Source organism: Tachypleus tridentatus, chromosome 4 (genome assembly GCF_004210375.1).
Source record: "Tachypleus tridentatus isolate NWPU-2018 chromosome 4, ASM421037v1, whole genome shotgun sequence".
NCBI lineage: Eukaryota > Metazoa > Arthropoda > Merostomata > Xiphosura > Limulidae > Tachypleus > Tachypleus tridentatus.
In genome coordinates this window covers 43,183,543-43,198,039 of record NC_134828.1, presented here as the reverse complement: position 1 = coordinate 43,198,039, position 14,497 = coordinate 43,183,543, and the positions used below count along the sequence as shown (strand labels likewise).

At 31.0% G+C, this 14,497-nt stretch overlaps 1 protein-coding gene across 1 annotated transcript in view; it reads right to left on the bottom strand.

Annotated features, from left to right (window-relative positions):
* Nucleotides 1–1,238: 1,238 nt before the first annotated feature.
* The window catches only part of LOC143248110 (uncharacterized), a 31,331-nt gene continuing 18,072 nt past the window's right edge, over nucleotides 1,239–14,497 (bottom strand). The window contains exons 4-12 of the mRNA XM_076496543.1: nucleotides 13,754–13,911; nucleotides 13,665–13,705; nucleotides 13,445–13,506; nucleotides 8,230–8,537; nucleotides 5,859–5,932; nucleotides 5,231–5,264; nucleotides 4,558–4,676; nucleotides 1,638–1,777; nucleotides 1,239–1,447 (exon numbers count right to left, since the gene is read on the bottom strand). Of these exons, the coding sequence (XP_076352658.1) occupies nucleotides 1,239–1,447; nucleotides 1,638–1,777; nucleotides 4,558–4,676; nucleotides 5,231–5,264; nucleotides 5,859–5,932; nucleotides 8,230–8,537; nucleotides 13,445–13,506; nucleotides 13,665–13,705; nucleotides 13,754–13,911 (1,145 nt within the window). The remainder of the gene's footprint in view (nucleotides 1,448–1,637; nucleotides 1,778–4,557; nucleotides 4,677–5,230; nucleotides 5,265–5,858; nucleotides 5,933–8,229; nucleotides 8,538–13,444; nucleotides 13,507–13,664; nucleotides 13,706–13,753; nucleotides 13,912–14,497) is intronic.

Sequence of the window (14,497 nt, the reverse complement as noted above, 5' to 3'; positions counted from 1 at the left end):
AAGTAATAATCCAGCCACAAAAGTTGTTAATCAATCAGCAAACCCTGCAGCTCACATTATGATACTGAATGATGAATGTGAGCCTTACATAACCTAATGTCATTTAACTTAAGTTTCTAATTTTTATATTTTAGTTACTTTTATAAAATAAATAAAGAATATAAATGAAAAACAAGAAATAAAATACTTACTTTTGACCTCTAGTTTTTTCGTTAGTAGTTACAAATGTTTAAGCTGCCTTTGTTTATACTGATGGTACTATTAAATTTGTATTAACTTAAATAACCCACTTAAGAACACAAAATGTTTACGTCTTTATAAGCAAAGAGGACTTTAAATTAAAATTAATTTAAAGACTTTTAATTAATTTAAATTAAGACTTTGTTTTAGTAATCTCTATATTATAGAGCATAATTCATGTCCAACTCCATACTTCATAAAGGGGATGACAAATAAATTGGAGAATAAGCAAGAACTAGAGAATAAGTGTCACAATTCTTATACAAGAATAAACCAAAAATTTACTTAAATATTTCCTTTTTAGATTATGAAATTAAAACTTATACATTGTCAAAATGTGATTTATTAATATCTATGATTGGATGCAAAGTTCATTTGTGTACATTGATAATAAAGGAGTTTGATTAAATTCTGATTGTAATTCTGGTTGCAGCATGCACACTTTAACCTACACATAGCAACAGGGTAAACTGGTAATCAGTTGCTATCACAAAATACAGTAGTGGTTAGTATTCTGGGACCAGCTTGGAGCAGAATAGCCACAACATTAAATCTATTACTCTACAATATTTACAAGTAACTGCTATACTTGAGTTATAGCCATATTTTGAACACCTAACTGCCATTATCAAGTGTTTAACTGCTTGTACAGCAGTAACCTTAGTCTATTTTTTTATAAAACTATTTGTATATTTTTGGGGGAATAACAGAAACAAAAGCAACTACTTATCAGCGAGTTAATTTTATAAATAAATATATATTTTCATGTTTCATACACGAATTTCATTTCTAGTTGCTTAATGGCAGCTCAAACATGATATCTGCCAAAACAATTTCAGCAAAAATAGAGAAAGAAAGAATAATCTAAATTAATTTCTAAGGTATCAGAGAATCAAGTATTTGTGCAATTGACAATCCTATATGCATGTTACTGATATCTAAATCTAAAAACACCAGTTTCTTAATTATCAAAACAAAACATTATATAGTGGTCTACTTCAAATTTTCAGTTGGGCCTGGGATCTGTATGGTGACTTTCCTATTAACTGATGTGACCTAACATATGGAGGAGTCAACTGTATAAATATGTAATGAGTTGGGGTGAAGTTGGAAGGAGCAGATCCTCTAAATATCCCCTTAAATACTATTCCAAGTCTATGGAGTACTTCTATCATCTGGGGATAGAAATAGCACCATTCCAGCTTCACTGGTCCCCAGTGTAATCCAAAAGTAAAGAAATAGATACAATATTAACAATATACGTTATTTTTGAATTACAAAAATAAAACAAATATTGACTTACAAAGCTACTTCAATAACAATGTTAAAAAATGTTTATTACTTGTAAAATAAGCATTTATTACTTTAACTAACTGTTACACAACAAAAATTCATACCTTCTATTATGTCTTGCTTCATTTTATTAATCTCCTTTTTAATTTCTGTCAACAGTTCTTGTTTCAGTCTGTCTGTGTCTACTGGGTCAATGCCATTTGCTCTACACAAGTCTCCATCCACAAATGACTCAAACAGACTCCTATTAAACAAAATCGAAGAATATTAAACCTCTAACTTAAAGCAAAGCAAGATTTTAAGAATATCTTCAAAGTTTCATATAAATGGTTCACAAAATCTAATTTTTTTATATCATAAATAGACAACTTGGTATATTAGGATAATTTTAACTGCAGAAACTAACTTGCAACTGCATGTACAGTATGATACAGATACTCTCCGAGATTCTGATGTTTGGAAACAGTACTGTAACACCATACACACCTTAGCCAGATTCTAAAGATGGCTTGATCATCACATCAGCTATCATCCACAAAATACCACTGTTACAGTACTCATGTTGAACTGTGAAATATGCAAGTCAAGTTAATATCATATTATAATACTGAACATTTGTGATATTCTTAAGTGCTGCATATTTAAACGAGTATATTTAACTCACCTTAAATATTTAATACCTCGTTTTTTGATTACTAAACAATTGTCGTCTTTGAAGTAAATATAGAACTTGCTATAATAATACTGTCTCCAGTTTGTGTGTTTCACAGTGTTGTCCCTAACTCTGTGATAACACTTAAAATCTAATTAGGTGTGAATAAGGTAACTCTTAACTGGAGAAACTAAATTGTCCCTGCGTATACATTAAGACAATGGTACTCTGACCTGTGACTGTATTCTAAAAATGGCTGGTATGGTTTTCTTTTTCTTTGTTAACCTGAAGGTGACTTAAGGTCAAAACAATGTTCTGCACTTTACTTTAATTAAAATTTTAATACCCATACTAACCATTTTTCTTCAAGTACATTTTTCATCATCATGAATGGCTGTTACTGCATATACATTAAGAAGAGGGTACTCTGACATGTAGCAATGTATATATCAGTAAGAAGGGTATTCTGACTTCTCAATGTGCATACATTAGGAAGAGAGTATTCTGATCTGTGACCTTGCAAATGCCAACCCTCTCAATACGAGCTTGGTTGATTTAACCAACCACATGATCTCTTTATACTCGGCTAAGGTCTCTTTAGATTTAAAATTTTTAACTTTCAATATATTGTGTATTATCTTCACAAAATTTGGCAGTCTTTCAGTTAATATTATGAGTCTTTCTTAAACAAAAAAACATACCTTTCGTGAAATATTTTTAAGAAAATAAATTGAATATTTTTCCATGAATATATTGAGTATTTGTTTTGAATAGTCCACATGCAAGGAAATTTTCATGTTAAAATCAAAAATACTTTTCTTTACATTAAAAATCTCAAATTTCCTTTGTGTAATCCCTCAAACCTCCTAAATGCATTGCAAACATTTTTTTCAGTAAAACTTTATAAATTTATCTGTTTTTTTTACCCTATCTCAAAATATAAACATTTGGTAAAAATAAACCTAAATCACATTTTCTTTCTAAAACAACTTCAAAATTGTAACACGAAACTATAATCATTTATCCTAAGTAGGTCTAAGTTGGTGGCAGCATACATCTATTTATAATTAACTTTTATGTTTTATTGCTCTTTGAACAATGTCCAACTAATATATACACCATTATAAGTTGTAAATCACTTTGGAAATATGCAGATAATAGTATGCTAATGAATTACATTACCCATGACTTCTATGAGCCACTTGTATGTGTTTTATGAAACATTTTTTATTATATTATTTTTACATTTTAGTTACTTTCATAATTATACATAAAGAGTAAACATGAAAAACAATAAATAAAATACTTATCCAACTTTCTTCTTGCTGTTGATTGTTGTTAATTTTCTATACTAATGATAATAATGCACTTAATTTTTATTTCATTAAATAATGCACCAAACAATATAGACTAATAAAATGCAACAAGTAGACACATTCCCTTACCCCTCAAACTTTTCTTGACTTTATAGCTATATGACAAGTCATTACAAATTCATCCAACCTCGTTATTAATTTTCTCACAGGAACAACGTTGGTATAATGAATGAAATTGGCATTTAACTGTTCAGAACATAAAGTCACACAATGTCTTTTAATAGATAAAAATCTTAACTTTCTATTGGCTACAGACAATATATATTTAAACATAAGAGAAAAATATTAATGAATTATGAAAGAGAGGATTGACAGGTAGGTGTGACAGGAAGGATCTAATTTTCTATTTGATAACAAAATTGAAGACTATAAAAACATGGTTTGTGTATTGATGATTTTATAGAGTAATTCTTGTCTAACTTTGTACTTTAGTGGATAAAATATGGAAGATTACATGCTAAAAAATGTGTCATATGGGTAACAATCAGAGGAAATTCAGGATTTTTTTTTTTATAATATCACCTTGCAGAATTAAGAACTTAAAACTTGTACACCGTTAAGATATAGATTATTAGTTAATATTTTATGCTATTTTAATTGGTATAACAAACTAAAAGTAGTTTAATTAGTTCAATAAAATATTGAATTTATGACACTAAAATCTTATGTCATGCACAGTAAAGGATACTCATGGCAAGAAGGTTAGGATGAGGATACTCTAGTCTGTGACAATGCATACATTAGTAAGAGGGTACTGTGATCTGTGACAGCATATACATTAGTAAGAGGGTACTCTTCTTCCTCATATGTACAAAGGTCAGAGTACTTTGACCAATGACTGTGCATACTTTAGGAAAAAAAGGTACTGTGATCTATGACTGTGCATACATTAGGGAAGAGGTACTGTCACTGACAGTGAAAATATTAGGAAGAAGGTATTCTGTCCTGTGAAAATAAATACATTAAGATGACAATATTCTTAACTAAAGAGCTCACCTGCAAATTTGCTTTGGAGATTCAGAACTGCTACCTTTTCCTGGACTGAAACCATTCACAGAACTTTGCCGTTCCCAGGATCGTTTTCCCTCTGATGCTGGTGTTGTAGGTTCTCCATCCTTGTTTGAGAAGAGGTATAAAAAATGCATCATCGTAAAAGTCTGGTTAAAATCCTTTTTATTCCAGAAATTTCACAAAATACAAGTTTCAATGAAAGCCTTAGAAAACAGGCTGCTATCACTATGTTCAGGTGTTTTTTTTTGCAATAAATATTTTGTAAGACGTTTATTAGGTATGCTATATGTGTCATTAGTTACTAGCACAACTAGTAATGTGTAATTTCCTTTATGATATTTTGCTGTTCTAGAAAGAAAAAAAGAAAGCTAACCTGGACTTATTTATATTTTTCAGCCTTTTATTTAACCCTACAATAAAGTTAATGAAGAACAGGTAATAATGAATATTAATATGATGTATTTTCTAATAATATAATTGCATGTTTTGCTGTAAATGTGTTAAATTATACAATGTACATAAATAAATAGGAATCCTCCAAAAAATGGATTACACAACATTTCTGTAAAACTTACTTTCCACTGATGTAAATTAACAATTACATACGAGTAAAATAATAATCAAACCAGCTTAGGATCATGAAAATTCTTGCACTCACTTGACTGTTTCGATTATTTTCTGCCTGAGCTCTCCTGTCAAAAAAACAAAAAAGGGAAAGAGTTAATCTAGCATGAAAGTAACAATTTTGTAATAATTCAAAATTCATAAAACCAAGCAGTGAAATATACCTTGAAACTAATATCTTTATATTTTTGTATTCTGCCGAGTAAAAATTGTAACATAAGATTATTGAACTCAATAGAATTGCTAACAATTCTTACTTTGAGTTAACCATAGCCATCAACATTATTTTTACTGGGTCTATGTCTGACATTGCCAAAAAACTTGTATAGCTCAGTGTTCTTTCTGTTTTGTTTTAAAAAGTTTACTTTTACTTTATAATAAGGAAGTATTTCAAAAAAGTAATAATAAATTACACACTATGATTTAGCTCTTCTACAACTCAAGTTTAACCCCAATATTAAGTGAAAAGAAAACCATTATATTATCATCTTGTCTGAATCTATACTCTCAAACTATTACCGAAAACCATTATCATAATTCATTATATTCAAGAAAGCCTCACGCTCGTGATATATAAAAGAATTTAATAGATGTGTTATATACACACACACTTAAAAGGTTTTTGTTTTGTTATTGTCATTAGAAATGCACAGACAGCTTACCTCCTAGCTAATGTTTTTGTCATTTCATCCATCAACCCAACAGGAGCAGGCCGTGGTGGTTCATTATCTGACACCTGTAAAAACAAAAGTTCAGAAGGAATTAAATATCTCCATTATTATCTGACTCGTGTATTCCAAAGATTTATAAGTGAAGTTAAGATTACACAAATCTGAAGTAAAGAAAACTGAACATGTTTGTTATATGTTATATTCAACTTTGAATACTCCAAATATCATTTTTAATCTCTTCTAATACAGTGCTAGAGTCTGAAAACCAATAATTATTGTCATTTTAGGGGTTTCCATCCTTCTTTAACAAGTTTTGATACTTAAAACAATTGCATATCCACATAAATTTCAACTTCATTAAATGCTTAACACTCCTACGAAAAGTGGGGCCTAATAGGCCCCAGAGCAACTTGAAAGGTTATTAATATTAGGCTAATAAATTTGTATTTAAATGAAATTGCCATTTCATTTGATTTCATTTCATTAAATATCATTTAAATTTCATTTAAATACAAAATTATTAGCCTAATATTAATAACTTTTCAAGTTGCTCTGGGGCCTATTAGGCCCCACTTTTCGTAGGAGTGTTAAATCCTCTAATTTTTAATTTAAAAAAATTCTTTATGACATAGCAGGTAGGTGTAGTTCTCACAGAGATACCGGCAGTACCACCACAAATAATAAGCTTAGTAAATATACACATTTTAATACAATATCATATTTTAATCATGGATTCACTTGATTTTATTTTTATAGTTTGTTTCAAATTCACTGCAACACAATCTTCACTATTTCAAGTGATGCACTATAAGAAACACGATGAATAAGAAGGATAAAAATATATCTCTACAAAACAAAGTTTAAATGTAATGCTAACAAAAGATGAGAAGATATCATTAACAGAAACAGTAACAACCTTGTAACTCCAGAAAACACAAGTTTGTACTACTATTGTTTCAACTGAGAGCTTCTTCAAATGTTCACACAGGCTCAAAACACATCATATAAAAATTGAAGTAATTAGCTTTGGATAAGTATGTGTGAAATTCTAGGTACACAGCATTCAACACTGATATTGTAAAAGTACACGCAAGTGTTGATGTGTTATATACACATTCCTTACCCACAGTTATCATGTTCATTATATACTACAATATACACATGATATATGCAGTTTTATATATCTATATGTACACTGATAAAATGAGAGATACAACAAGGTATTATAAAAACAATCTCAACAATATTTAAAATATATTTCATACTTCCATCATCAAGAGTTTCACTCATATTGCAGATACTTTAACATGCTATTTACATAACAACTGAGAAATTTCTCTTCTGAAACAATGTTTAAACAAATAACAGTGTAAACACACCTAGCAAACCTGTTATCATTATCTGTTGAAAATTCTTACAAAACATTACAGACAGAAAACACAAAGTCTCCTCTTGCTAGAGATTACGAACCAAAATCTCCAGAGACAAAAGTTGGCATTTGAAGGCAATCCTTTGAAACACAAAATACTAATAGTGCAAAATAAACAATGATTTTGATGTCACATTAAAAAAGGTTACATACATGCATTTACTACATTTTCTATGTCTATTTTTGCATGATTTATCTGTATAGCATAAGTATGTCAACATGTTGTAACATGATAGCCAAGACTGTTTTCATCAATTCATGTTTTATCTATTACTTTTTCAGCATCTATACAAATGTCAATCATGCACATCTTATGTTTATAAACTGATATAAATGTGCGTATACAGATATATAAATATCTTACTGTATAATTACTATAAGAGCAGCTGGAAAAATATACATAAAGAGATGCAAGTATTTCTACTATTGCTTAATTATTTTCTTTGTTGAATGCAGTAATGCTGATCAGAAGCAGATGTTACAATATCATTATAATGTAGAATGCTAAGTGCCTAGCATTTCTCACATAACTAGAATGTTCCATATTCCATAATCAAGGAGCTATAAGCTATGTATTATCTGTTGTGTTTGAGATTGTAAGAATTTTGAAGATGCCTTAAAGCAAAATAGATGGTAATAAAAGAAAGGTGTTTTAAAGTTATCCTACTGTAATAGTTTATTTCAAGAAGATTTAAATTTCAGAGTAAATTTTTATACACATAAAGCAAATGAGTTTAAAACTGTATTACTACACTAATTACACTCGTAAATGAATTATCATGCCCATCATTGCAAGATGAATGAATTTAATAAAGTTATGCAAAAGAAAAGTCAATCTCTAACACATTGCTGTAGTTCTTATTATGTTACATTAGTTCTTACATAATTACATGAAGATAATTACAAAAAAATTTGAATGTTTATTAATTCTACCTTTGGCTGTGTTGTCCTTAACCTTGCTGTCTGAAGTGCAGCAGCCAGTGAAACTGGGGTAGTATTAGTGGATCCTTGTCGAGGAAGTGTCTGGGAGCCACCTATAGGAGGAGGAGGTGGTGCTAGAGGAGCTCCATGACTTGGAGGAAGAGGAGGAGGTGGTGGAGGAGCAGCTGGTTGAGCTGGCATGGGAGGTGGAGCTGGAGGTGGTGTTGATAAAGGAGCTGAGGGGGAGCGATGATGACCTGATCCACTAGGGGATGCACTAGTTGGAGGTGCTGGGTGGCTTGTACTGGAATAGCTTCCAACTGATTTATGATTGAAAAAATATTATCCAGCATTAAAAAGGAATACAGATGTGCATTGGATTATGATTGGAAAATAATTTATATATATGTATATATTATATAAATTATTTTATATGTGTATTTATATAATACATATTTTTGATTAAAAAAACATTATGCTACTTAGGGGAACATGTGGAGGATATAACTGACAAAACAGAAGATATACTACAGAGAGCTGGGACAGATGCAGTTTCTGTGGTGCATGTAGGAGTTAATGATGTAGAGAAAGGAAGGTCAGAAAAGATGATTAATAAATAACTACAAGGGGTTGAAAGAGGCATTTCAAGAAAAAGGCTGTAACTTAATTTTGCCAAGGATACTGCCCAAAATTTACTGTGGGGAGGAAGTTATAGGTTAGTCACTAGGGCTAAATGCTAGGCTTAGGTTAGTATGTGAGGATGAGCAGATTGAAATGAATGGTTTACATTTAAGTACGAAAGGGTCCGGCATGTTTGCAAGGTCTATTAGCTCAGTTATAAAGGAAATATTAAACTAGGACCAGATAGCAGTGAGGGCAAGGATAGACTAAATGCAACAAAATTAAGATGTAGAGAAAAGTTTAGCATAGGAAGTCAATATAAAAGTAGTTATAAGAACAGACTTAATTGCTACAAATGTAATGCTATAAGTACAAGAAATAAAATAGTTACCCTCAGAACAATGGAAAATTTTTATGTAATAGGAATAACTGAAACATGGTTAAACATACAATTTTGATGACAGAAGTTTCTTTGAAATACAGGGTTACAGGCTATGTAATAGGGGTAGAGTATTAAAGAGGAGCAGAAGAGTGGCTTCATGTGTAAAATGTGAGTTACATCCTGTTGAAGTCAAGGGTATTAAAGTTAACTAAGAAGACTGAATCTATTTGGGTTTCTGTTGGTAGATATAGAGGAAAAATATTTTAAACACATGTAGTGGGAATTTATTAGAGACTGCTAAATGATACTGATGAAATTAGTAAGAAACTTTACAGTGAGTTTAATATTTAAGATGATAATGAAGTCAAAATTGTGTGATTTTAATTTTAGGTATTTAGAAATCCTAGTCAAACCACAAGGAATAAACAGATTTGAACACTGTTCAGGATGATTTTCTTCACCAATTAATCACGGAACCTACTAAAAACAATGCTATTTTAGATTTATTATTAACTTCAAATATAGAAGTGACTGAGATGGAAGTTTGGAAAAAATCTGGATGCAAGTGATCATTGCTCTATTATGTTCAACCTTTTGCTGCATGTGTTGATAAGGAATAATGATATTTTTGTTATAAATTTCAAAATAAATTTTTAAGGGATGCAACAGGAATTATTTGTTATGAATTAGACAGCTGAGTTCTTTGGAAATACTAAACAAATGTGGAAAATGTTTAAAGAAATATTTTTAACATTCAAAACAACTATACTCCTTTCAGAAAGAAAATGGTAGCTACAGGTAAAAAAACAACAAAAACAAACAGGTTGGTTTACAAAGAGTTTAAGAGATAAAATTAAAGAAAAGCATCATAAATTTAAGTTAACTTGTATGACAGGAGACATAGAAGATTATAGAATATCAAGAAAGTCTGTGAAACAGCAAATTAGAACATCAAATATGATGTATGTATGAAAAGGTTGGCTGAAAATGTAAAAATTAACAGTAAGGATTTTTTAGAGTACATAAGTGATAAACAAAATGTTAGAATGAAGGTAGGACCCTTGAAGTATGATAAAGAAGGAGTAGTGCCTGATGATTATAAGATAACTGGGTTCTTTACCTTTGTTTTTCTTTGTTTTTTAATAACAATAACTGAAGCAATTTTACACATTTTGAACAACTGGTAAATGAAAACATGATCAGACAAGATATCTACATTAATTCTGATCTGTTTAAGAAAAAATTGGGAAATTTAAGAAATAAAAAGGGTTCTGGGCTAGATAATATTTCCCCAACAGTTTTGAAGGAGATGGAAGATTGGATGTGCAAAACAACTATTTTTTTGTTAGTCCTTGAAATGTGGACATGTACTAGAAGATTGGAAGTTAGCTCCTATAACTCCTCTTTTCAAGAGAGATGACAAAACTTGTCCCAGTAATTAGAGATCCATTAATTTTACATCAGTTCTGGAAAATGTTGGGGAAAGTCTGTTAAAAAATACTTTTCACAGTCACTTAACACTTTTAGTGTGGTTGGTGACTGCAGTCGACTTGAAAACTCAGCGTGGCAGGCGATCTTCGTCAACAAGATGTAAACAACATACCCTCATGGCTAATTATCATAATCACACAGGCCTATCGACCCACATGAGGCTAGAATGTGTATTCATTATTTACTTGGGATTCCCAGCAGGTATTTAAACCGAAGGTCACGTGATTTCTTTGTTTTCTAGCCTGCATAGATCATACTGTTCAATGTTTTAGAAGACACCTTCCTTGCATATTCTGTTGATACTTGCGACGGTGTTACAATGCTGAAAGGAAAAGCTTATACCACTAAAGTAATCAATATTATTTTTAACGATGAAGAGAGTGACAAAGAGTTTGAGCCAGATGATAATGAAAGCTTACTTGTAACGGACAAGAGTGACAATGAAGACATTTGTGGCCTGGAATTTGCCCCCGCTTTAGGTAAGCACATGGTGTAGTTAGGGTCATATAACTTATTGCTAAAACTGACTGACCAAGGCCAGTTCTTGTTAACAGATATATAATATATTGTGCAGACTGCAAGAGCAATGGTGAAAACCCGGTATTTCCAAGACTATTTAGATAGAAGATTACTCAAAATTTGCTGGAGGGATATGTCAGCAAAGCCAAGTACTGATAAAGGTCAGTGCTTGGTGGAAAGACATAGTATTGGACAATACGAGGACAAAAAACACAAACCTGATTGTACTGTTTGCAGCGATAGATACACAGCTGGATGGAAAAGAAAGCAGACTAATTATTTCTGCAAACAGTGCAATCTCCCCATGTGCTTTTTACCATGCCATGAGATATATCATAACCACAAATACTGTCGACAGGCTGCTGCACAAATTGTATACAATTTATAATAAATTATTGTGCTTTACATGGCATTTCTTCGTTGTGTATCAGGCTGTCTTCCTTTATTCCTGTTATTCTTACATATTGAATTTAACATATATAGTATTGGGTACAATCACTGAAAATTTCAGGGACTTTTGTTGAGTTATTGCTGAGATATCATGCTTTTAGTACCAATACCGTAATTAGTTGAAGTATCAAAAATATATATTCAGCACCATGCCAAACATTAAAATTTATTATTCAGCATCGAAAAGGTTAACAGACTTTAGATTGTATTGGATACTCAATGTTGTTTTATTAATAGAAAATTCTTGTCTTAAAAAGCTTCCGACATTCTTCTCACTGCTTATATAGATGAGAGTGAGGTTGTAGACTTGGTGTATCTGGAGTTTCAGAAAGCATTTGACAAGGTGACACATAAAAAGGCTTGTAAAAAATTATCTATATGTGTGGGTGATAAGTTAGCAAATTGGAAAGAAGAATGGATGGATGGAAGAATGCAAAGGGTTGGTTACAAATAGAATTCAATGAAACTCAATTAACATCACAAGTGAGATACTACAGTTTTAGAACGTTTTTGATTTACATCAATGACATAGATAAAAGAATAGTCAATAAATTACTAAATCAGATGATATTAAGCTCTTAGGTGTTGTTAGCTGTGAAGAGGATGCTGCTGATTTACAAAAAGATTTAGATCATTTAGTGAGTTGGATAAATAAATGGCAGATGGACTTTAATTATAATAAATGCAAGATAATGCATATGGGTTATCATAATTTGAATCATAAGTTGGAAGTAAATAACCTTAACAGTGTTATGAAGGAAAGGGATCTTGGTGTAATATTCGATCAATTTCTAAAGCCATCCAAGTATTGCTAGTAGTAGAGCAAATAAGATTTCAGATTGTATCTAAAGGAATAGAATTTCACTATACAGGTCACTATATAGGCTATATTTGAAATATTGTGTTCAGTCTTGGGGGGTCCTTACATTAAGAAATACATTGAATTGTTGGAAAGAATTCAGAAAAGGGTTACTAGAATGGTGCCTGAGATGGAGGGATTGCCATGTGATAAAAAGGTTGAAAATCTCTCAAATTGTTTTCTCTTTAAAAACAAAGAGTTGGGGGGGGGGAGATACGATTGAGGTGTTTAAGATTCTAAAGGGAATAGATAATGTTGATGCATCATCTATTTTCATATTTAACAGATAGAATAGTAAGACTAGAGTACACGTATAAATTTTGCCAGGGTAGGAGTCATTTTCAGCTAATACAGTTATTTTTGTAACATGGTGGTTGGCATTTGAAATGAGTTGTGTTCATATGTTGTAGAGGCAGTAAATTTAAATGAATTTAAGAAAAGCTTAATAAGTATATGAATGATAAGATCTGGCTTTAAGAATTTTTGTTTTTTTAAGTTAAATTAGTTTAGAGTGTGGAACAGCTGAGATGGACCAACTGGTACCACAATACCCAAAACTCAGTTGTTATACAATCCCACCATTACAAAGGACTACAGCCTTCTACTGATTTATGGTTTAAAAAATTACAGCATTCATTACTTGGTTTTCCAATTATATTATTCTTTAATATTTGTATGCCACTGTTTCTTTCTTTTACCAATACTATTTCATTAAACATGAATAATTTTACTTAATATTTGTCATGTTTGAATTTTTTATTCTAAAATGACTTTTTTTTTTCTTTATGAAATGTCTAAAATTAGCAACTCAAAACTTTTATACACCAGATTAGAATTAAATTATTCTTTCCATTACAAAATAAACACTCTACACATAAAAGAAATGGAAATAAATGAATACATGCCTGTACTTGTAGCATATTGGATAGCAGATTGTCTTCTCTCTCCTCCAGAGTCTTCTCTTGTTCTGAAAATGACAAAAATAGGATATATTCCTTGTTTCAAACAAACATTTCATACAAGTTGCATGTTTATCCATTTTTTTTAAAATTAACTATTCATACAGATCAGTCCCGAGTATTTCCAGAGTTTACTCTTTAGATATATAACAATTTGTTTTCATACAAATTACAAGAAGCAAGCTTTTCACTCATGCACCACTTTTTCTAGCATTATAAAAGGACACATACCGGCCACGTGTTTCTACAGAGTCATTGTGCATTGGTTGGCCTATCTGTTGGTAGACTGGCTGTTGCTGCTGCTGCTGAACTTGATAAACAGGTTTTTTGTTGTTGCTGTTGATAAATTGGCTGTTGTTGCTGATAATGTTGAGGCACTACTGGTGGTTGAGAAGGCCTTGGAAGTGTGGAATCTGAACACAAAGGATACATCAACATTTGATAACTACAGGTTTATGGAATCTTGGTTCTATAATGTTTAAATTAGGCATTTCTTTAAATCTTTCTTCAAACTAATAATGGCTGAAACTACTACACTGTTAAAACAATCAACACTATTTTGAATTATACACTATGTAAAACATTTAGGGGATACTGAATTTGCAATTTTACAGCTACTTACTGAATACTTGAAACTATTGGTAATTGGTGAAATTCCATAATTATATAATTGAGAAAAACAAAGACATATGTATGTCTTATTTATTATGACCATAGTTTCACAAGTACAAGCATCATCAAGACACCTAAAGATGCCTTTATGAGCAATCATGGTCTTAATAAATGAAATATAGATACTGTTAAAACAAGAAGTCCATTGTCCCCCTCATTTGGTAATGTAAATTATGCATCTAATCAGAATTTCTGCAATGAAAATGCATGGTCATTCAACCTATAATGTATACAGTGGTTTCATTGGTCATTCAACCTGTACAATATTTAACGGTCTCACTGATGATTTAGCATTGGCATATAATGTATATGGAGGGGAGGTCAATG